We start from the raw sequence: 25735 nt of genomic DNA, 5'->3' as shown, positions 1-25735 counted from the left end.
TTGAGCAGGATGTTCTTTGGCTTTATTTAGGAATGCACAATATATATCAGTACCATATCAGTTATGAGTTGATACTAGACATTTTTAAAATCAATATTGGGTGATGTTGGATTTTTCATTGTGCATGCTCATTTTAAAAAATCCTCTTTATTTTTACATTTTACCACCATCCAACTCAATTATTACAGTTAATCTTAAACATTGAAAATCTCTGAGTAATATCTAGTTTTCATATCATACATTATATGATTTCACATTGTAACATTAAAAATGAATTTAGCTTTTTAATTATTATTTACTTAGACAAATTACTATAAATCATGAAAATTCTCATATGCATCAAATTTTAATTTCCGTTCATCATCTTGATATATTGCTACGTGGCTTTATGCATGATATGACATGGGGGGGTTTATAAACAAATACAAAAATAGCAAGTAAAAAATCTACACACAATAAATGGCGTGGTGCAAAAGTGCATTTGCTTTCAGTGAGCTTCTAATAATCACCTACAATTTACAAACACGTTTCAAGCATCAACTCAGACATCAAAGTCTAAAATTGTGCTTTAAAATGACTTTTCAATAAGCACCATGACTTGGGAACTGATAGCAACTTGCCCGGTCCAAATGTCGCATACAGAACAGCTGTACCCGTGGTCTGTAGGATTACAATAACATCAGTCCGTCGTATAAAAAAAAAGAAACGCTGTCCATTACCAGTCTTTCAAAGTACTGCACTCGACCAGTCAAATGGCTTGAGTTTATATCCGTGAGTGTTAGTAGTAGTGCACTCTTCCAATAGTGCCCGTCCCCGTTCCCAGGATGTCCGGCTGTCCGTTTCTCCAGATTTCCCTGATGATCCTCTCCCTTTCCTCCAATCGCTGTGCCCGCTCCAGCTCCTCGGCCGAGGTGAACACGTTCCTGCTCAGAGTCCCGTCCGGCGTGATGAGGTGGTTGCTCATGGGGATCTCTGTGGTGCTGTGGCGGATGGAGGACTCTAGGCCTCCTGCATCTTCCTCCTCCTCCTCATCGCTTTCCTCATCTTCTTCCTCCTCTTCACTATAGTCTTTCAGCTGTTTTTTTCTCTGGCGTGGAGGGCGCCGTAGTGGTCCGCGGCTTGCAGGAAATCCGGATGACCAGGAGGCAAAGAGTGAGCACCAGGCCAAAACAGACACCGATGACAAAGTAAAGGCCAAAACTCTCTGGATTGGCTGGATAGATGAGAAAAGAAATCTGCTTAAGTGACTGGAACACATGAGTTTGCTGTACTTTTATCCTGAGTTGCATGTTAAACACTGACCTTTAATGTGAGCATAAGCAGCAATAGTGTTGCTCAAGAAATCCATCTCTTTCCTTTTCACATTCATCCTGGCTTTGTCCTTCTTTTTTAAAACCTACAGAATAAAAAAAATTGAAAATACTGTTGATGAATGTGAGTGGTGTATGTTTTCAGCACATGCTAAAATGCAACCGCTAAGTGGTTTTTAGGGCATTGCTAATGTGTTCTAGGTGGTTTCTCAATGTCGAAACTAAAAGCACTTCAAAAATCGTATTTTTTTAATCAGTAATTTTTATTTTTTATTGTTTTAAATAATTAATGTATTTTGCTGTATGAAATAAAAAAGATTACCAAGATAAAGAAATTGTAGTGCATTTTATATATATATATATTTATTTATTTTTTTTTCAAATTTTTATAGGTGATATTGGCTGTAAATGTTTATATTACAAAAAAAGAAAAGATATTAACAAGATTAAAATCATAAAATTACAGCAAGTTTTCAGTTAAAGAATTAACTTTTATTAAAATTAAATGGATAAATTAAATGAAAAAATTAAATCAACATTTTTTGTTCGAAATTTTGGTGAAATTAAATGTAAGTACAGCTGTAAGTAAGAAAAAAGAAAATAAATTAAGATTCAGAATTCTTTTCAAAAACAGTTTCTAAAGGCAACGTTTTTAGAAGTGGAATTAGCTGTAAATATATAGATTATAAAATTACTGTGAGTTTTTAAAATAAAAAATAAACTCAAAACTGAAAATTAAAAAAAAAAAAAAAAAAAAAAAAAAAAAAAGCAGATTTTTTTTGTTCAAAATGTTAGAGGTGAAATTAGCTGAAAATATTTATATTACGAAAAAAGGGAAAAAAGAAATTCACAAGATTAAAAATGCTGTGGTGCATTTCATAGATTAATTTTTTAATAAAATCTTGTTTTTTTCCAGAAAGTTTTTTTTTAAAGGCAACATTTTTTGAAGTGAAATTAGCTGTAAATATATAGTTGATAAATTTTCAGTACGACTTCACATAATGAATAAACTCAAAATTCTAAATTGTAAAATTAAAAAAAAGGTAAAAGAAATGGTTCTAATTTTTAGAGGTGATATTAGCTGTAAATGTTTATATTATAAAAAACAAATAAAGATATTGATAAGTTTTGTGGTGCATTTTATAGATTCACATTTTGTATCTTTTTTTTTTAAGGCAAAATGTTTAGAAGTGATATTTGCTGTAAATATATAGATTATAAAATTACAGTAAGACTTCACATAAAGAATGAACACAATATTATACAATTATAAAAAAGGTATAAAATAATTTTACATTTCTTACTTTTTAGTAGATGAAAATAGCTGTAAATATTTATATTATGAAAAAAGAGGGGGGGGGGGGCAAGACATTAATAAGATTAAACATTTTGTGGTGCATTTTATAGACTGATATTTTATAAAAAAAAATGTTTCAAAAGCAGTTTTGTTTTTAAAAGTTACATTTTTAGACGTAAAATTAACTTAAAATAATTATGTTTATAAAATGAAGTAAGTTTTCCAATAAAGAATAAATTCAGAATTTAATAAAAAAATTCTAATGTCTAAAAAAAAAAAAAAATCTAATTTAGTGTATAGATAGATTATTTAGTTTAGAGAGAGAGAGAGAGAGAGAGAGATTTAAGCCAAGCAAAAACTAGGCCAAAGGTCATGCTTCTCTGTTCCAAAAGTGAAAGTAACAGACTAGTCAAACTGAGCATTTTATCCAATCACAGAGCTACTATAATCTTTTGGTACCATGAAGCACAGTATAGAAACACTATATATAACTATCCAGTAAAAACATCCTGAATTCTACAGCCCATCCCTGCAAGCTCCTATTGTGAGGTCGAAAGGTCGGCATTGCCAAGAGCCGGTGGGGCCCATTTCCTTTACAAATCTCCACCTAATAGTGTGCAGCCAGTAGTCGGATTCTTTTGTACATGAATAAAGGACATGATAGTCTTTCTTAATGACGTCCATCTGAATAAATCTCCAGCCTTTTCCTTTCCTGTTTTGTTTGCGTCTGTAGTTTATTTCCTCTCTGACTTTTTTCCCTTTTAACCGTGAACTCCCAGGGAAGATTCATATTTCCAAGGACCAACAAATATAGCCACACCCTCACATACAGTATGAGGGCAGGAGTTTCAAGAGATTATATTTATAAACCCAAACAAACATATCCTCCCTATGACAGCATGACAGTTCTGTGCCTGTTTCTCATCTTAGTCCACAATGCATTGCAGGCGCCACAGAAAACGTGGAGAACTGGGGTCATGTGCGCCTGCCGGATCTGATCGCACTTCCTGTGTCCCCCCCAAACGCTCCTCTTTTTTATCCCATCCAGTACAGTCACACAGAACTTCCTGCTGACTTTGGCTTTTCTTGCTCACTATTGTTCTCTGTCTGTGACATCATTGCCGTACACATACTGTTTAAGCATGCAATCTCAGTGATTTAAATGAGATTAAATGGCTAAGTAATTATACATTATCAAAGCATTTACAATGATCCTAAAAAAATTACTTTTTAAAGGCACAGTTCAGCCAAAAAAGAACATTCTGTCATCATTTGCTTACCTTGTAGTTCAAAATCTGTATGCCTTACTCTCTTAAATAGAACACAAAAGATGTTTTCCAGACAACGAAAATGATATATTATTTTACAAAACTTTTTTTTTTTTTTCAAAAAGAGTTTTGTTTTTTAAAGGCAAAATTGTTAGAGGGTGAAATTAGCTGTTAAGATATAGATTATAAATTTACAGTACGTTTCAAATAAGGAATAAACTCAAAATTCAACATTTTAAAATAAAAAAATTAAATCAGCAGATTTTTGTTTTATTTTTTAGAGGTAAACTTAGCTGTAAATATTTATAATATAAAAAGAAAAAAGAGAATAACAAGATTTAAAATTTTGTGGTGAATTCTTTAGATTTTATCGTTTTTTAAAAAACAGTTTTGTTTTGTTTTTTTAAAGGCAACATTTTTAGAGGTGAATTTATAATTTCAAAAAATATGTTGAAATAGAACAAAAAGTTTTCAAATAAAGAATAAACTCAAAATACATCATTTTAAAATATTCAGTTGTAATAGAACAAAACAAAATAAAAGAAAACAAAAAACTGATCTAGAGAATAAAAAATTATTCTCTAGATTTTAATAATTGTATAAAAATATAAAAAATATTAACAAGATAAAAAAAAATTGTGTTGCATTTTGTAGATTCATATTTTTAACAATGAAATTAAAAATTAAATCTGATTTTCGTTTACATTTTTTACAGGTGAAATGAGCTGTAAAAATTTTGTGCATTTTATAGGTTCATTTTTAAAAAAAAAAATTTGGTGAAATTCGCTTTAGATATTTATATTATAAAAATGAAAAAGAAAAAATTGTACATTTTATAGATTCATATTTTGATTTTTTTTTACAGTTTTGTTTTAAAATTGAAAAAATTACTGTAAGTTTTTAAATATAGAAGAAACTCAAAACTCATCATTTTAAAATATTTAGTTGTTGAAAAAGAACAAAACAAAAGAAAACAAAACAAAAAACTGTAGAATTAATAAACAGCTATTCTCTACATTTTAATAAGTGTAACAAGAAAAATTAAAAAGATTAAGCAGTTTAAAAATGATGTAGTGCATTTTATAGATTCATATTTTTTATAAATATTATTTGTTCTAAAAACAGTTTTTGAAAGGCAAAATATTTAGAGGCGAGATTAGCTGTAAATATATAGATTATAAAATTACAGTTCATTTTCAAATAAAGAATAAACTCAAAATTCATAGTTTTAAAATATTCAATTATTGAAATAGAACAAACCAAACCTAACAACAATACTGCAGAATTAAAAGTTACTCTCTAGATTTTAATAAGCATACCTTTCCCAGTTGTTGCAATAGTCCCAAAACAAAACAAAAAGCAACTATAAAACAAATAGAAATAAGTACACTGAGACTTACCATATAAAGCAATCAGTTCCTCCTCATGATGCACTGCTTTTTTTTTTTTTTAGATGGATCAAGCTTCTCACACTGGTTACAGCCCCGTGTCCTCAGAATATCTTGGGTCTTCGACTATACAATGACAAAAGCAAACACACACACACACACACACACATAGTGAGAGAGATGCACACCCTTGTCAGACCACATCACATCTAAAATCATTTAGGCATCTGCAGTGCAAACAAATGTAAGGCGCCAGATTGCGCTGTGCACACAGAAAGTCAGATTGAGTTTTAACAGCCTAAAAGCGATTCACATTTCATCTATGAAAATGCAATAAATCATATCCAGATAGGAATCCACTATATGATGAATGAATCGTTCTCAAACGTAGCAGAAGCGAACCGAACAAGAAAAATAAATCACGGCGTGAACCGTCTGAACAAAAGCGTTGTGAATAAATATCTCTATATTAACCCGTGTTCATTTTTGTGAGCTTTCTTTATAGAAAGTAGCCTAAATTATTCAGTTTGTGCCCGTTATGCTTCCAGACATTTGGCCTGAGCTCTGAAATATTTCACAGGCAGATGGTGTGAAAAATTTGCAGAAGCAGGAGGTTTCTGTCGAGTTGGTTTTGTAAAGCCCCTTTTGCTTTGCAGTGCCGGTTTGGATTTAGCTGACTCTTGGAAGCTCGTAACGTGCATAGAAACCACAGCCAGTGATCATTACGAATTTTGACCCACATGGCAAACCCAGGAATGACCCAGACGAGAGACAAGAAGAACATATTTCACTTAGAAGCTGGATCAAGTGCATGTTCCTGTCTGAATTACTGCAGTGGCTGATCCAGAAAGTCAAAAATACACAAAACACTAAAAAATGAAGATATATTAACTTACGTAACATATAATCTCCAAAAAACTGTTCAGCCTATTAGCTGTGTTTAACTCTTCACTCACAGTATACTCGTGTCTAAGTGGAGTCTAATGGCAGCTGGAGACATGTTTAAAGCCTATCTAAACACCTATTAACCTGCTGTGTTGTTTTGTTTGTGTTTTGTTTTCCCTTGAGGAGGAAATTATTTGCAGGCCTCCTGCCCTTGTGCGATCCTGTCACTCCAACATCAGCGGTTTTCCTTCTCTGACCTCAGTTCTGCTCCAAAGCAGATGTTGCATTTAAACTTGACAAAGCAAAGGGAAAAATACCAACGTATGTTACGTTCTGACGTCTGGGGACATTAATAAGGCTTGGAGAACATGATTTATTGGTCTGAGCTAACTGTAGGCACATGGTCGAAGCGAAAATGTGCAGTTTGAAGCTCTTTCTACCTGATCTGACCCTTGAAAATATCTCTTGTTGGTGCAACCTCATGTGGTCAGGTTCTTTGAGTCTTACTGGCTTTGGAAAAATCTTGTTCATTTATATATGACCTTATACCATGGTCTGTCTGAATACTCCATTCTGATTGGCTGGGAGGTATGCATTAAAGGTCCACTGAAGTGCTTTGAAACACACAGCGTTATTCAGGGTGTTGAAGTAATTTCAACTGAAACAGGAAGACAGGGCGGGACATATTAAGCAGTCCCATCCCCTTTTTTTTTTAAATATCCAATAGCTTTTTGTTTATGTCACAGCTTGAGCCAGAGCCGTTGATGTCAGGAAAGCCACATTCATGCATATGATTCACTTCGTGCTATCGTGTATCTGGACTGGAGCAGGCTGTGTGCGTGTTGCAGCGGTTTGTGTGACACAGTATGAAACCAGACTTCATTCGCCCCAATGGAAAGCATATTTACACTGTCTAAATCGTTCCCTATCCCCTATATAGTGCACAACGTGCCATTCCCCATACAGAAAATACAAATTCTGTGTGTGACCGTTCTCAGATAACCTTTAGGCTAACATATTCATACAAAAAGAACGTATGAAAACAACTGTCATTTTTACTTTTCCTGTCAAATATTGCGTTTCTTACATAAAGTACACAACTGTTCAAAAGTTTATGGTTGATATGAAGTTACTAATGCTCACCAAGTCTGCATTTATTTGCTACAACATACAGAGAAAACATCAATAATATGAAATATTGATACAATTTAAAATAACTCTTTTCTATTTTAATATACAGTACAAGTCAAAAGTTTTTTTGAACAGTAAGATTTTTAATGTTTTTTAAAAATTCTCTTCTGCTCACCCAAGCCTGCATTTATTTGGTCCAAAATACAGCACAAGCAGTAATATTATGAAATATTTTTACTATTTAAAATAACTGCTTTCTGTTTGAATATATTTTAAAATGTAATTTATTCCTATGATGCAAAGCTAAATTTTCAGCATCATTACTCCAGTCTTCTGTCATATGATCTTTCAGAAATCATATGCTGATTTGCTGTTCAAGAAACATTATTATTATTATTATCATCAATATTTAAAACAGTTGAGTACTTTTTCAGATTTCTTTGATGAATAGAAAGACCCAAAGATCAGCATTTACCTGAAATAAAAAGCTTTTGTAACATTATACACTTTACCATTCAAAAGCTTGGAGTCAGTATTTTTTTTTTTTTTTTTTTTAAAGCATTAAATTGATCAAAATTGATGATAAAGACATTTATAATATTACAAAAGATTTCTATTTCAGATAAATGCTTCTCTTCTGAACTTTCAATTCATCAAAGAAACCTGAAAAAAATTCTACTCAGCTCAACATAATAATAATAAATGTTTTTTAGCTGCAAATCAGCATATTCAAATGATTTCTGAAGGATGATGCTAAAAATTTAGTGTTGAAATCACAGGAATAAATTACATTTTAAAATATATTCAAATAGAAAGCAGTTATTTTAAATAGTAAAAATATTTCAAAATGACTTTTTACTGTGCTTTGGATCAAATAAATGCAAGCTTGGTGAGCAGAAGAGACTTTTTTTTAAAAAACATTAAAAATCTTACTATTCAAATACTTTTGACTGGTAGTGTATTTTAAGTGTAATTCATAAAGTGTAATGGCAAAGCTGAAATTGCAGCAGCTGTTAGTTTGTAACCTGCTCTGCTGTTTGGAAAAGCACACAGATCCTCTATATATAATTGCTTTGGAATTCCACATAAAGCAACCATGCATTAATATGACTCCATTCCACTTAATAGTTGATTTAATAAATGAATGCCAAACCAAACACTGCCTATATCACAAAGCCTGGGAAAAGGCCAGAAATAGTCATTCTAAATTAAACGTTGTTTGTCTAAAGGCACGGGAGAGACAGAGGAAGTCCAGAGACTGTCATATCTACTGATAATTCTTGCCTTTTCCACAATAAGAAGACCACAATAGCATTTCCTTCCCCTGGATCCAACTCCATCCGACAGGAAAAACTGAGACCTAATGCAAGCACCCCCTGATTTGTTTCTCTGTTTTTCACATTAAGTTGTCTTTCCAAATAAACAGTGTAAGTGGATGATTTGCGGGGGACTAAGTGACAGGCCAAAGACCTCTGGAGCGATTCCTCTGTTGAACAGAAGCTTCAGTCTTAACCACCGAGGGACGCATCAGTCAACAACAACCTGACGGAACGACTCCCTCATTGTAAAGCACTCAAAAATATCATCACAAAGCATGAACGGAATTTACTCCACGACTAAAAGCTATAATTGAATTCACCAGTATCAAAAGAAAAACATAACCCGAGCAGCCAGTGCAGCGTTCATATGACACACCACCGGCCAAAACAAGCAAATGGGTATTTTTTATACTTAGAAATGTTCTTTCAGCCACTGGAATTTCCTGGCACAGTGGTTGAACCACTTGCGGTCTTCTTGGCAAACGGCTCGGTGACTGATAGAGAACTTTAAATCTAAATATAATTGGGTTTCTTTGTCTCACTAAACTATTCCCAAACTGTGGACAGGCTGGAGGAGGTAATCTCAATATACAAAATACTCTTAATGACTATTTTATTCTGTCAGCATCAGTAGAAAACAACTTTATCATGATTGGAGGAGTGTCTGTTCTCCTAAAATGTCCTTTTAAGATAAAAAGTTCACTTCAAGAATGAAGAAAGAAAACGTTTTCCTCCTATCCCATAAACAGCTATGTTGAAAAAAAAGGAGTGAGGGGGGTCAAACGTGTCCCTGAAAGCACATTTAAAACTTTGAAACATTGCTTTTATCATCATTTTCACATTTGGCGGAACGCTACAACTCTAACATCCTCGTAATCTTGAGTTTTTCCATAAACAACCGTCCAAAAGCACTGGAGAAGTGCTGACTGTGCAATCTCTCAGCGAGCATGAAACCCCTCGGGTCTCATTTTCTCTCATCACACAGATTTACCTGAACACCAACCGAGTCCAGAATTGTCTCAACAAATCAGCTCAATGTAACTTCCAAACCTCAGAGGTGAGGGTAACTGTCCAACTAGTGAACTTGGACACATTTCTACCGCCTGTGTTGCCTGGAAAACTGCTCAGCAGGGTTGCATGGTAAAAGCATTTGCTACGAGCTCCTTTACAGGCCTGGACCTCACCATGACATTTCCAAAACAGTGTAGAGTGTCTTTCTTTCTTGTTTCTCTTGACAAAGAATCTAGCAGATTAAACAGTGTAACTAATTTGGACTATGTTTCCTGCCAGTAGCTCTTACTGAGGGGGATATGTAATTTGGAGCCAAGTCAGACATGTGGTTGCCATCAGATTCTTGACCCCTGCACCAAACGTGGAGTTGACCCTAAAGACGCATGCCACTCGAGAAAGACGATACTAAAAGAACACCACACAAGCTCCTTTCTTGATTTCCCTCAAATGCATAAATCTCTGCACAAACCTTACTCTTTAAAAGTCTTTTTTCCTCATTAAGGAATTTTATTTTTCTAATACATGCTAAAATGATGCACACTTACTTAAGATGAAGATTCATAACAATATCAACACAAAAATATTAAGCAGCAAAACTGTTTTCAACATCCATAATAAGAAATCATTCAGTATCAAAACAGGATATTAGAATGATTTCTGAAAGATCAAGTGACACTGAAGACTGGAGTAATGATGCTGAAAATTCAGGAATAAATTACATCTTAAAGGGGTCATCGGATGCCCATTTTCCATTTCAGTCTATAATATACTTTGGTTAAAAATTCTCAATGGTTGTGTAAAAAACACCCTTTTACCTTGTCAAAATGAGCTCTGCAAAAATCATCCCATTCTGAGGGATTGTTCCTTTAAATGCTAATGAGCTCTGCTCGCCCCGCCCCTCTCTTCTCTGTGGAGTGACGAGCTGTGCTCGAAGAGATTGTTTACTTTAGCTGAATTTAGCACGTTTAGTCGCGAAACTTGCTAACTAGCACGTTATTAGTAAAGGTGATTGCAGAGATTCATAAAAAAACCCCTTATACTCACTTCTGCTGTAGGATTTTTATCATCATAGGGTAGATCTGTACACACACTGCTAACACACATTAATGTTCAAACAACATGTAAAAGTGAACTTTGCATCCGATGACTCCTTTTAAATACAATAAAAGGTAAAATGGTTATTTTAAACTTTCAAAATATTTCACAATATTCTATATAGTATAATACTGTTTTTACAGCTTTGAGCAAAACACATTTGTTTCAAACATATCTGAAAATAATTACTGACCCAAAAAACAGTTTAAGTCAAAAGTTTACATAGACCTTGCAGAATCTGTGAAATGTTAATTATTTTACCAAAATAAGAGGGATCATCGAAATGCATGTTATTTTTTATTTAGTACTGACTTGAATAAAATATTTCACATAAAAGACTTTTACATATAGTCCACAAGAGAAAATAATAGTTGAATTTATAAAAAAAATTACCCTGTTCAAAAGTTTACATACGCTTGATTCACAATACTGTTGTTACTTGAATGATCCACAGCTGTTTTTTTTTTTTTTTTTTTTTTTGCAGGTTCTGCAAGGTCTATGTAAACTTTTGACTTCAGCTGTACATAATATATACTTATTCATGGGATCTTAGAAGTTGAGGTCACATGACCAGCCATTAGTATTTAGGCGTTTTAAATATATGATGATTTTTAATATATGGACTTAAAAGTGAAGTAGGCTAATGAAGTCAGTGTAATGCTAATATTTACACAAGATGCAATTTTATGTCATGGCCGTGGCATTACAACACTGACAAACTGTATACATACTCCTAAATACTTCCCTATAATCAACAAAGTCCTGAACGTACATTCCATGATCTCATGATAATTCGTATGTATTTTACATCAAATGTGGTTTAACAAGACACATTTATTTAATTTTTACAGACACTAAAACATACAATAATGTTCTTTTACAGCATCTAAACGTACAATACTGACGTATTTTCAGCATTTTAACACAACTATAAAAAAATATATATCTTTTTAATGCTATATTGTTACTAGAATGGTTATTTTCCTGCTTGGTTTAGGTTTGGGGGTAGGTTTACTAAATCGCTTATCACTAAAATGATTTTTAAAAATGCATTAATACAAGTATCTTAATGATATAAAAGATTTGTAAATATTTTTGTTTTTTGGTTAAAAATATGTAGCCATTTATACGTTTTAAATGTTAAAATGTCCAGATTGTACACTGCAGCATCAATAAAAACCTAACAAAAATGTTACGTACTAATACCTACATATAAACATTGAGACCAGGCTGTACATTCAGGCTACGTCTACATTAATCCAGATACATTTGAAAACTGAGTTTTCGTTTTAAAACGCTCTCCGTCCACACAAGCGTTTTCCAAAAGTTTTTCATCCACATTGAAATGTAGGAAAACGTTAAATTCGCCATACTGCACATGTGTAAAAACTCACTTAGATGATACAGACGGAACAGACATAATACGTTTTCACACAATTCTTGGCAGGATCATTTTATTTACGAAATATCTCATCATTCACTAACGCGTCCATGTCGCGCGCTCTCATGTCTGATTTAAAAAGCAGCTGAGCTCACGTTCAGTTGCAGGAGTCAGGATAGCAACTGCGAGTACATTTTCTATCATCTTTTTAGGACTGTAATATGAAGAGTGTACAAATATATCTTTAGCAGCAGTGTAAAAAAGTGAATAGCACATAACAGCCACAATTACCGGTATAAACATGGATATCTATTGGTACAATATGCGTCACATGACTAAACATGCGTCATCGTTTTCAAAAGCCTCAGTTTTCACAGTCCATACTGCAACGCGAAAACGGCGTTTTCAAATTTATCCACTTTGGAGAGCGTTTTCAAAAAGCTCAGTTTTCCTTGACCAAAAACACCGTCTCAGTGTAGATGGAAGGCCAAAACGGAGAGAAAAAGATGCGTTTTCAAACGAAAACGTATTAGTGTGGACATGGCCTCAGTGCACAGTGTCAAAGTACATAAATTGGGATGCAGATGAAATCTTCATTAATGCTGCTAAAAGTTAAGACCGTTTTTCAGATTATTCTCAAATTGACTGTTTGGTAACATTCAATGATCCTAATATTACAGAGGGTGTATTTGCCAGCCTGGGGTGTCAGTGGGGGTTGTGTGGCTGAAGGCTGTGCTCTTGGGTGTTAATGTGGACCAGATGTGTCTCAATGGAGCCAAAGAGCCTCAATAGTTTTCTATGCAAATTCAGAGTAGAAAAACAGTTCTTTTAATAATGCGTGTTTCATGTACCCTGATCTTTGGCTCCAATCCACCTCTAGGGTCAACAGGGCTACAACACTTTATATGCAAATGGATTATAATGCAACACATTCTCTACCCATTACTGAAACCCTAAAATAAAAGCAATTAAGACTTGTTTTAGTTTTAAATCCCTAAGGAGACCTATTATGAAAATGAGAGCGAGAGTTATTTGGATTTAATTAATCGCGTGCATCTGCAGTCTTGTTCCTGCTTGTTTGGGTTCGGTGTGAGAATCTAAGAGAGAGTCTGTGGGTGATGGGACGACTAACCCTGAGGTGATCCCAACTCTAAAGCTCCACAAATAGCACAATGATCTCATCTGCAGATCGATCTGAGCCTGGAGGCCTTTGCAGATTTCATGAAACATGCTGGACCCATTACGTCGACCCTCTGATTACTGTACAACACAAAACATGTGGTCTATGTTTCCCATGGGTGGGTGGGCATTGTTAACTCCATACTGGCCGTAGAGTTTTATTAAAGCATTAACATAGCACAAGTACTCAGGATGTGAAAGCAAACAGATCAAAGAAAGCAGTGATTGGCTAAGGAATTTAGGAGTAACCAATCACTGATCAGGATTATGATAGCTTTCATATTTGTCTTTGTCTTATGCCAAAATCTGAATTTATCTGAGACAAATACAGTGAAAGAGTAATACTGTAAAATATTATTACAACGTAAAATAACTGCTTTCTGTGATAATATATTTTGAAATTGTCATTTATTTCAGTGATGCAAATTTGAATATTTAGCAGCGATTATTACAGTCGTCAGTGTCACATGGTCCTTCAGAAATTCTAATGATTTGAGATAAAAAAAAAAATTTCTTATTATTATTATTATCAATGTTGAAAACTCTCTTTCTGCTAAAAATTTTAGTTGAAACCGCGCTATATTTTTGATACCTTTAATAAATTGAATGCATCTTATATATATATATATATATATATATATATATATAATTCCTCAGAACTGAGACATAAACTTACAATTTTAGTGAGTCAGAATTTTAAGACAGAAACTCAATTCTTACTTTTTTCTCAGAGACCCCTAATATAAGCTTACAGTTGCGAGAAGTAAAGTCAGAATTGTGAGATAAAACTTTCTTCTCAAAATTGCAAGCTTATATCTTGCAGTTCTTTCTTAGAATTGTGAGATATAAACTTGCACTTGTGAGTTATAAAGTCCAATTTTGAGAGTAAAAAAAAGACTGATATGTTCTCAGAATTGCGGGTTCATATCACACTTAAAGGAGAAGTCCACTTCCAAAACAAAGATTCACATATAATGTACTGACCCCATTGTCATCCAAGATGTTCATGTCTTTCTTTCTTCAGTCGTAAAGAAATTATGTTTTTTGAGGAAAACACTTCATTTTTTCTTCATGTAATGGACTGATATGGTGCTTCCAAAAGACTGAACTTCCAAAATGCAGTTTGCGGCTTCAAACGATCCCAGTGCAGTTGTAAATGATCCCAGCTGAGGTCTTATCTAGCGAAACAATCGGTTATTTTCATAAACAAAATACAATACTTTTTTTCTCAACCACTCGTCTTGCCTTCCTCTCATTGAACTCTGTGTATTCTCGCTCAAGACAGTTAGGGTATGTCGAAAAACTCCAATCATATTTTCTCCCTCAACTTAAAAAATAATTTCAAAATCATCCTACATCACTGCAGAAGTACCGACCCAGTCTTTGCAAAGTGAACATGCAAAGAAGATCAAACACCCTTAACAAAAAAGGTAAAACAGTGATATAGGACGATTTTGAAGTTGAGGGAGAACATGAGATGGGAGTTTTTCAACATACCCTAACTGTCATGACCCAGAACAAAAACAGTTTAGCCAGAGTGAGACAAGTGTTTGACATTAAAAAGTATATAAATTGTATTATTTTTATGAAAAATGTTACGCTAAATAAGACCCTTCTTTCTACATTATATGTGAATCTTTGTTTTAGAAGTGGACTTCTCCTTTAATAACTTGCATTTGTGAGAAAAAAGTCCAGATTTCTAAAAAAAAAAATCATAGTTTTGATATAGAGAGAAAAAAAAGAGTCAGAATTGTGAGTTTACACTGCAAAAAAAAAAAAAAATGCTTTTCTTACTTAGATTTTTTGTCTTGTTTCCAGCCAGATTATCTAAAAATTCTTAAATCAAGAAGGATTTTCTAGACAAGTGAAAATTATTGTCTTGTTTTCAGAAAAAAGTCAAAATTTAAGTGAGTTTTTGCTTAGAACATGCAAAATAATCTACTAATGTGGTAAGCAAAATAATCTTATTTCAAGCAGAAAACAAGATTATTTTGCTTACCCCATTGGCAGATTATTTTGCTTGTTTCAACCAAAATTCACTTAATTTTGACTTGTTGTTTCTGAAAACAAGACAATAATTTTCGCTTGTCTAGAAAATCCTTCTTGAATTGAAGAATTTTTAGATATTTTGGCTGGAAACAAGGCAAAAAATCTAAGAAAAGCATTTTTTGGAGTGTATATCTCACAGTTTTTACTTTATTTCTCAGAATTGGGAGTTTATTTTTCACAATTCTGACTTTATAACTCACAATTACAAGTTTATATCTCACAATTCTAAGGAAAAAAGTAAGAACTGCGAGTTTGTATCACGCAATTCTGAGAAAAAAAGTCCAAATTTTGAGATGTAAACTCACAATTGTGAGAAGTCAGAACGGTGAGATAAAAAGTTTTTTTATTCAGTGGCAGAAACGGGCTTCCATAGTCAAAGAGAACAGAATACAAAGAACGAATGATGTTTAACTTAAACACACCCATGTTCTAACTCATTCCAAGGGATTTACTAATTCCCTTTAGCTGTATTATTGCTTTATAAAATGAGACTGACACTCTCAATGCATTTGTAAGTCAAGCCAATCACATTAACTGAGCAAACACATACCACTCAGATGAGATTTCTTGCTATATTATCCGGGGTTTGCTGTATTGAGGATTTAGGGATTTATTCTCGCAATCAAAATCCACAAACTCATAAAAACAGAGATGGGGAGAGAAAGAATGTTGGGGAGGCGTTCAAAAGCACAGACTGACATAGTCATTAAACTTTTCAAATCTTCAGAGCAAAAGGAGTGTCGATGTAAATATTTCCCTGAATCAATCAAACTCAGATAAGGCATAGCGGAGTCAAAGCCCTACCCTGTCTTTAGAGCAGTCGTTTGAGAGCTGATACCTTTGAGAGCCAATGAGAGTGTGCAGAATTTAAATTATATATGAAAATGTAGCCATTTTCAGAACCTCTGAGACAAATTCAGACTATAAAAAGTTCAAATCATTATCATTTGATCTCACTGACGCTTGTGACCAAATGTCACTGACATCAAATCGCAACACAATCTAATGGTGGCATATTTAATTTAAAGGGATAGTTCACCCAAAAATGAAAAATCTGTCATTAATTACTCACTCTCATGTCGTTTAAAACTCGCAAGACCTTCGTTCATCTTCGGAACACAAGATATTTCTTATGAAATCTGAGAGCTTTTTGACCCTGCATAGAGAGCAACGCAACAACCACGTTCAAGGCCCAGAAAGGTAGGAAGGACATTGCTAAAATAGTCCATGTGGCATCTGTGGTTTTATGAAGCTACAAGAATAATTTCTGTGCGAAAAGTCCACAAGAGTACCACGACACATGCATGCATGTAGAACGTCGATCTCTTTTAGTTTATCGCCTGTATATTCTGGTTCAACTAAACTTAGCTGGGCAAAAAATTGCAAGTCATCCTCTCTGTTGAAATCTGTTTCATTACAAAAATGTGGATACAGCAGGATTTACAAATGCATTTAGATTAAAGACTGACCTCTGACCTTCCCTAAATCTAAATCGGCAGACTATGTTAACTACCAGCACTAAAGAAGATAAGGTGCCTTACTGATCAACAGTAGACAGCGTCTGCGGAAGAAAGCAGATGCTCAGAGCAGGGGTGAACGGATTTGAACACAAGTCAGCCATCTCTAAACAAAAAGCAGCTGCGAGTTTTGCACATCTTTCCATCGGGGATATAAATCAAAACTAACACTGCATGCCAAAACAAACAAAGACTTTAACAATCAGCTGCACAAGGTGTGAGACTTTGAATCGATTTTCATGTCAGAGGTAAATTTAAATGGTTTATTTTTAATAACTATAAAGGTGTGGCATGCAAACACAGGGGCTTTTAACTACTCACTTGGCTCTTGCACAGGAAACCCCTTTTAGTTGACGAAACACATCAACCATGCATGAAGCCCTCACCTCTGCCGCCCGGTCAAGTTACATTATTATGGACCTTTTCGCAGATAAGTGCACAATGAGCCTAGGTGTTTATTTTTATAAGTATAAAACGTTAGCTAATTTAAGCTCTTGCTTTGGCCCTAATGCAACTCCGTTATATTAGGGATGCTTCGTCCAGAACTTAAATCAAACTCTCATGCAAGAAAACGTCCAAAGACACACACACAAACGCACACACATTTCATGCAGTGCAAAATCATCTAAAATAACTTCCATCTGCACAGATGATATCTCTGATTGGTGGATTCATAAATCATAACCTTACAGGACATGATTCATGAGCATATGAGTCAAAAAATTCAGTGATGTGACATGTGCCAGAGCTCTATATTTACAACACTCAGCATCACATTCATTGAAAAATAAATAAACAAATAAACAAAAGTTAGAAGCATATAAACAAACAAAACCAACAAAAAAAAAAGATTAATGTTTCCATAAAAGCAAAATTGCTTTAGGATATAATAGAGAATAATTATTTTATTCTTAAAATATTTTTTCCTGGCTTTAAGCATTCTGACAAAGTGAGATTTATGCTTAAAACCAGAATAACAATACAAAAAATAAACTGAATTCAAGACATGCTTTATGAAAAAAAAGCCTTTCCGAGACTTTTTTTGCCTCTGAAGAAAACTTGTTTTAAGGATGTTTAGATATCTACAGCAAAACAGAAAGTACAGAACATCACAGACCAATTTATAAAGTGCAACAGGTTTACTAAAGTTATATCAACATAATATTACTAAATATAGCATTAAAGGTCAGAAACGTACCTCATGGAAATCTCAAAGCTGTTTTCCTACAGCATCACACACTTCATTAGACTTTTTGGTAAGTTTAGTCCAGAACTGACTTCATCAATACATTATACAGCCTAAACTGAGAAGAGCCTTCACAGTCCTGTCCAATGACTGCTCAGCAGTGTATGCGACTCGGCTTGAGTTTGTATTACAAGCAGCCGCGTGTTCACTCCCTTTCAGCCGTTCGCTACAAGCAGCAGGAAAAGCTGTCACAGAGTCCTCACACGGAGAAGGGAGAAAGACATGGAAAGAGAGTGAGAGAGGGAGAGGGAGGAAAAGGGAAAAAAGTGGTACAGCCTTAAATGGGCAGGGTTTGGGAAAGAAAAAAGGGAGGGAGAAGGGGTCTTTCCCTTGTTGTTAAGGCAACAGCCATGAAAAGCCAACTCCAGACCAATTAACTAACATTTTCCACACTGAATAAAACATGGGAGAACAGAAGAATGAAAGAGCCTTTGAGAGAATCATTGACTGAACAGAAAGCGTTTGCCTCAGTTTGGGGAAGTTACTCTGAAACTGTAGCTTGCCAAGCTACATGCTAATCATAATTGAAAGCAGTTCACAGTACAGAACTACACTGAATCCACTGTTTTGAAAAAGTGGTTAGCAACACTTTAAGCAGCTAACTACACTGAAATAGCCTAGCCTCATTTTTATTTTTTTAGTTAAGATACTTCCCAACACTTACTTTGTGCTAAGCCTGTCATTTAATATAACACATAACACACAAAAATCTTAACTTAGAGTCTTACTTTGTTTTAATAAATGGCTTGTTTTTATATAGTACACAAAACTAGCCATTTGAAGTAAGTAAAAGCCATTAGTAGGTTTAGGAGAAACAACCACATCCCTCAAACTGACAAATAACTACTAAAAAGATACTAAAAAAATTGGTAACACTTTACTTAAAGGAACAGTTCACCCAAAATGAAAATTCTGTCATTAATTATCACCTTCGTGTCGTTCTAAAACCATAAGACCGTAACTCGTAGTCGGAACGCAAATTAAGGTATTTTTGATGAAATCCGAGATCTCTCGGACCCTGCATAGTAATGCAGAGGAGAGGAATTGTTGAATAAAGTTGTTTTAGTTTTCTTGCGCAACAAAAAGTATTCTCGTAGCTTCATAAAATTACAGTTGAACCACTGATGTTTTTGTCTATGTTCTTCATACCTTTCTGGACCTTGCTGTCTCTGTTCAAGACCCAGAAAGGTAGTAAAACATTGATAAAAGTCTATGCAGGATCAGAAAGCTCTCAGATTTCATCTAAAATATCATAATTTGTGTTCTGAAGATGAACGATGGTCTTACATGTTTGGAACGACATGAGGGTGAGTAATTAACGACAGAGTTTTCATTTTTGGGTGAACTACCCCTTTGAAGCCTTTATGTATAATGCATTATAAAGGGTTATTAAAGGGTATGATGCATTATAATTATTCATAATGTGCATTGTAATACAATGTATCTTGTCATAATTAAAACTAAATTTAAAATGCAAAGTGTAATGAATTAATGTCTTATAATATATTAATTGTGGTTACAATTATTCATGAGACTGTATAATGCATTATAATGTGCATTACAAGGCATAATTAATGCATTTAAACTACTTTTATAATGCATTATACATAAAGTGTTACCAAAAATTCCCACAAAGATAGCATGTTTATAATATATGCACCATTGTTTAAAATTCTGTGGTCAGTAAGGTTTTTCTTTTAAAGAAATGAATGATTTTATTCAGCAAGAAAACATTTAATTGATCAAAAGTGACAGCAAAGACATTTGCAGTGTTACAAAAGATTTCAATTTCAAATAAATCCTTTTTTTAATTACAGTTTTAAAAATCTGCATATGTGACCCTGGACCACAAAACCAGTCATAAGGGTCAATTTTGTAAAATTGAGATTTATACATCATATGAAGCTGAATAAATGTGTTATAAGCTTATCTTGCTGTATCTTGGCCAAGATACAACTATTTGAAAATCTGGAATCTAAGGGTGCAAAAAATCTAAATATTGAGAACATCGCCTTTAAAGTTGTCCAAATGAAGTTCTTAGCAATGCATATTACTAATCAAAAAATAAATGTTGCTATATTTACGGTAGAAAATTTACAAAATATCTTCAATTTTTACTTAATATCCTAATGATTTTTGGCATAAAAGAAAAATTGATCATTTTGACCCATACAATGTATTGTTGGCTACTGCTACAAATATACCTGTGCTACTTATGACTGGTTTTGTGTTTCAGAGTCACATATTAGAATGATTTCTGAAAGATCAAGTGAAACTGACTAAAGTAATGGCTGCCAAATATTCAGCTTTACAATCACAGGAATAAATTTTAGAGTATATTAAAACAGTAAACAGTATTTTTAATTTGTAAAAATATTTCACATTTTTGTTTAAAATGTAGCTTTGGTGACTATAAGAGACATCTTTCAGAAACAAAAACATCAATGACCACAATTTCAAGGGTATTTGGATTTGATCTTGACTAGTCTCAGAAACGACACTGAGTTCAGTTTTGTTGGGCTCGTTTACTACAACACTATCTAAGCACCACTCCCATTTTCCTCAGAAAACATACAGATCTAGGTGTCAGTGTTATCTGCCAGACACATTTGCATCATAAGTGTTGATGTAATAGACACATAAATGTCCAATTCAATCATTTTCACCTCTCCCCCCACTTTTAGAGAAGATCCAGTGATCTTTACCAGAGTTCTCTGTCCCCTATGACATTCCAGCCTGGATCTCCACACAACTGGCAGATATCCTCCTGTCCCACAGGCTGATTTACACTCCAGTGCAGCGGCTGTTCAAAGTCAGTAGGGAACATGGGGGAGCAAAATTGGAGACAGACCAGTGGGAGGCAAAGGCTGTCTAGGTTGGACCTGTCCTACATAAACCCAGCACCACAAAGGAGTGAATTACAAGAACATCCAAAGCTTAGCTAACAAGTGGGGCGATGTGCACTTATCAACGGCATATTTGTCAAAAGCAGTTCACTGGGTCTGAAGATGCACAAATGTGCGCATGTGAGAAAGCTGCTGTAATGGGTGGTGGAGACAGAAGGATATCACAGGCAAGATCGTGCATGTCTGCTGAGACCATGACCGAGGTGAAATGAGGTGATAAAGCTCACCAGGTGTGTTAGCTGATGAATGTGCATGAAAAGAAAGTCATACTTCAGTTAACCCAGCTTGAGATTTATAATGGAGTCCTATACAAATGATAAAGACTGTTTATAGCAACTTTTATGTAAATGTCATTAAGAATTCATTGTGTGTGCAGATTTGTGATACATATCTATATCTATATACATCTATATCTTTAAGTATCTATAAATATAGCATACACTAGCACTTAAAAGTATGTGGGAAGATTTTTTAGAGTTTTTTAAAAATAAGTTTCTTATGCTCACCAACACTGTAAAAAATTAAAAAAAACACAATTTGTTGATTCAACTTAAAATAATTTGTTACCCTGCTGCCTTAAAATTTTAAGTTCAATCAACTAAAATAAGTTTAGTCAACTTGAAATGTTAAGTTGTACTAAGTAACAACTTAGATATTAGTGTTTGCTAAACTTAAGAGATGGGTAAGTAACCCAGCTGTCTTAAAATGTTAAGTTGATTCAACTCAAATATCTAAGTTGTCACTTAGTATAATTTAACATTTCAAGTTGAATAAACTTTTTTTGGGTTGACTGAACTTAAAATTTTAAGGCAGCCAGGTTACAAATCATTTTAAGTTGACTCAACAAATAGTTTTTTACAGTGTAAATTTTTATTACAATTTAAAATAACTCTTTTCTATTTTAATATATTTTAGAATGTATTTTTAGGAGCTATCGAGTTTTCAGTGTTACATGATTCTTCAGAATTCATTGTAATATGCTACCTTTGTGCTCAAAATGATTATCAGTGTTTAAGACACTTGTGCTTCTTAATATTTTTTTGTGGAAAAATATTTTCAGGATTCTGTGATGAATAGAAAGTTTAAAAGAACAGCACTGATTTGAAGTTGTTTTTTTTATAATAACATTATAAAATCAATTTAATGTGTCCTTGCTGTATAAAAGTTTTAATACTTTCTGACCCCAAATTGTTGAAGCTTCCAGTAAATCTGCAACATTTATACGACTTCTATTCAGAGTAAAATAACTCAAGAAAAGCAAATTGAACCGATTTAACCCACTATAATTGACTAAATATTGTTAGCCGTGAGGGTGCCCCGTACACCAGTGAACTCTGCCTCTATACTGTCTCCTTTTACAGTAGGTCTTTAATTGTGAGCAGTTTCCTGTAGAGAAGTTACTAGTTTTCCAGCCAACCGCTAATCTGATAATTGACTGAGATAATTACAGTTGCGAAGAATAAGTATGCTATTTCAGATGCTGCAACAGAAGCAAGTGTGTACTATAGAAAATTGCCCAATTCTATTGCATAAAAAATACCGTGTGCTGAGATAAATGCCAAGGATTCCAGGAGGGAGTTTAACACGGCTCCGTTGAATCAAGAAAAAGATGAAAATGTCTAAATCTTAGGTTTTAATCTCCGGTATTCATTTGTTCAAAATACAATAAAAATGCAATCCACTCATACAATGACTTGAACAAATCTTTTATGAGTATATAATTTTAATTTGATGTATTAAAATAATTAGAATTTCCAGGTAATTAAAAAAAACAACAAAACATTCTATCTTACTACCTTTCTGGGCCTTGAACGTGGTAGTTGCATTGCTGTCTACGCAGGGTCAGAAAGCTTCCGGATTTCATCAAAAATATCTTAATTTGTGTTCTGAAGATGAACAAAGGTCATATGGGTTTGAAACAAAATGAGGGTGAGTAATTAATGACAGAATTTTCATTTTCACTATCCTTTTAAGATGTGTACACTCAACTGTTTTCAAGGTGTTAAAAATACTTTTTGCTCGGTGGTTACATGACATTGAAACATGAGTCACTAAATTCATGTTTCAATTTATTTTCAGCTAAACAAAATCATGACTAACATGATTACTAAAATCTTTATAAGTAAGAATTGGGATGGGGGAAAACTGTTTTGATGCACAAATATGTGCTGGAGAATTCCAGGAACTTCTTACCTACTAATTACCCTCTTTAATGCCTAAGGACTGATCCCATTTCACATTTCCCTGCAGGTAAAGCCACCACCCTCTTATATAAGGATGAAACAAACAAATACATACATACGTTTTTCCCACCACAGTCCCAGTGAGAAACTGCCACACCCATTAATAAGCAGATGTTGTTCATAGCAAAAGAGAATAACCTCATTACCCTCGACAACTATGAGGCGAAAGATTCAATGCTGCCATAGCAGCTGAAACTATGGAGACTGTTTAACACTCCACACTGACCTTTTCTGTTTTCTGATGTTTTTGATAAGTGCAAAGAGCATGGAGGGTTCTGGCACACCCGTTGGCTCAGTCTTGACAGGGAACACAAGCAGAATGAGGTCTGTTTGGTATTAGATGGGAGGGTTAAGACAGGAAATGGCTCGGGGGAGACTGACGTGGTCCCTCCATGGTCGGCACTGGTCCCGGAACCCCAAGCCTGGACCAGTACAAGGCCTCAGTGTTTCTTCCTCGTGCTACAGGAGGGGGATGAAGGGTGTATGAGGTTTAAACCAGAGCGAGCGGGACTAAAAGGCTGGGAGGGGTGATGGCTGGCTGGATTACATAAACAGTTCAACACCCTAGCAGCCAAGCATCGTTGAGTCCTCCTCCTCCCCCTGATTCAAACACACGGGCCAAGACCTACAGCTTCTGAAAGATCTCACATACTTTCACAACCCTCCTTTGTATCCTTCCTTTCTGATGGTGGAGATATTATGAAAGTATGGAGGCATTCTGCATGGTTTTAGATAAATTGAGAATCACAGTTTTTGGTTTCACATAAAGATCACGATTCTGACACAATTCTGAACTAAGCAAAATAGCATGTAATGTAATTGCTGCAGTCTATTCAAAAAGGTTTTATTAATTTGAATGACTTATTTATTTTTTTTTAAATGTTTGAATGATTCAATAACTCACTCATAAACACTTTTCTTGTTTCATTACTGAATGAATCAGTGTTTTTTAACAAATCTCTTAAATGAACGATTCAATGACTCAATCATAAATACTTGTTTCATTACTGAATCAATCAGCGTTTTTTGAATGAATCTCTTGAATAAACCATTCAGACTCACTCATAAATACTTCAGTTGTTTTATTACTGAATAAATCAGCATTTTTGATTTAATGAATCATTCATAAATACTTCATTTATGTCATTACTGAATGAATCAGCATTTTTTTTTAAAATCTCTTGAATGAACAATTCATTGACTCACTCATAAATACTTCATTTGTTTCATTACTGAATGAATCAGCATTTTTGAACAAATCTTTTGAATGAACGATTCAGTGACTCACTCATAAATAATTTACTTGTTTCATTACTGAATGAATCAGCGTTTTTGAACAAATCTCTTGAATGAACAATTCAATGACTCACTCATAAATACTTCACTTGTTTCATTACTGAATGAATCAGCATTTTTGAACAAATCTCTTGAATGAACGATTGAATGACTCACTCATAAATACTTCACTTGTTTCATTACTGAATGAATCAGTGTTTTTAAACAAATCTCTTGAATGAACGATTCAATAACTCACTCATAAATACTTCACTTATTTCATTACTGAATGAAACAGCGTTTTTAAACAAATCTCTTGAATGAATGATTCAGTGATTCACTCATAAATACTTCACTTGTTTCTTTACCTAATGAATCAGCATTTTTGAACAAATCTCTTGGATAAATGATTCAACGGCTCACTCATAAATACTTCACTTGTTTCATTACTGAATGAATCAGCATTTTTTCATCAAATCTTTTGAGATGAACTATTCAGTGACTCACTCACAAATACTTCACTTGTTTCATTACTGAATGAATCAGCGTTTCTGATCGAATCTCTTAACGATTAATTGTGCTGCTCTACATTATGGGGAAATTGATTTCTGAACATTGCTTTAAGTACAATGAAAGTGGTTCTTTAGTGTGGAAAACTCACCACCATGATGCCAGGGTAACAAAAATACAGATGAAAAATAAAGAGAAGAAACCACTGAATAAAGTCGTTATTTTTGTTTTGTTTTCTTTCTTTTTTTTTTCTTTTTTTTTTCATTTGCATTGCTGTCTATGCAGGGTCAGAATGCTCTCAGATTTCATCAAAAATAACTTAATTTTTTTTCCAAAGATGAACGAAAGTCTTATAGGTTTGGAACGACATGAGGGTAAATAATTAATGACAAACTTTTCATTTTTGGGTGAACTATCCCTTTAAGCAGCACAACTGTTAAAATTGTGCATTTGTTCCCATAAGCAATATTATTAGTGATATTAACCTCAAGTTAAGATTCAAGCTGTTTAACATTTTCAAATGTTGACTGCCAAAGACAGAACTGATAAAATAATCAGTAACACCAACTCACAAGCAATCTTTACCGCAAACCACACACACGAACAACATAATTTGTAATCTAGATAAGGCAAATGTTCCCTTAAGAGTGCTTAAATGCAAATTAAACTGCCCCAAGATGTTTTTATAAGGCAAAATTTTGGCAGCGAGATAAAACACATGACCT

General features: G+C 33.9%; 1 protein-coding gene across 1 annotated transcript; it reads right to left on the bottom strand.

Annotated features, from left to right (window-relative positions):
• On the bottom strand, nt 1-18318 carry eva1ba (eva-1 homolog Ba (C. elegans)). The gene is given in 5 exon segments (XM_051131012.1): nt 1-1111; nt 1113-1213; nt 1303-1396; nt 5276-5389; nt 18029-18318. Coding segments are annotated over 4 exon segments (531 nt in total). The 5' UTR covers nt 5279-5389; nt 18029-18318; the 3' UTR covers nt 1-778.
• Between the last annotated feature and the right edge of the window lie 7417 nt (nt 18319-25735).

Source organism: Labeo rohita, chromosome 16, assembly GCF_022985175.1.
Source record: "Labeo rohita strain BAU-BD-2019 chromosome 16, IGBB_LRoh.1.0, whole genome shotgun sequence".
In the NCBI taxonomy this organism is placed as follows: domain Eukaryota; kingdom Metazoa; phylum Chordata; class Actinopteri; order Cypriniformes; family Cyprinidae; genus Labeo; species Labeo rohita.
Note: the sequence above shows the minus strand (reverse complement) of the source record. Positions and strands in the feature narration are given on the sequence as shown.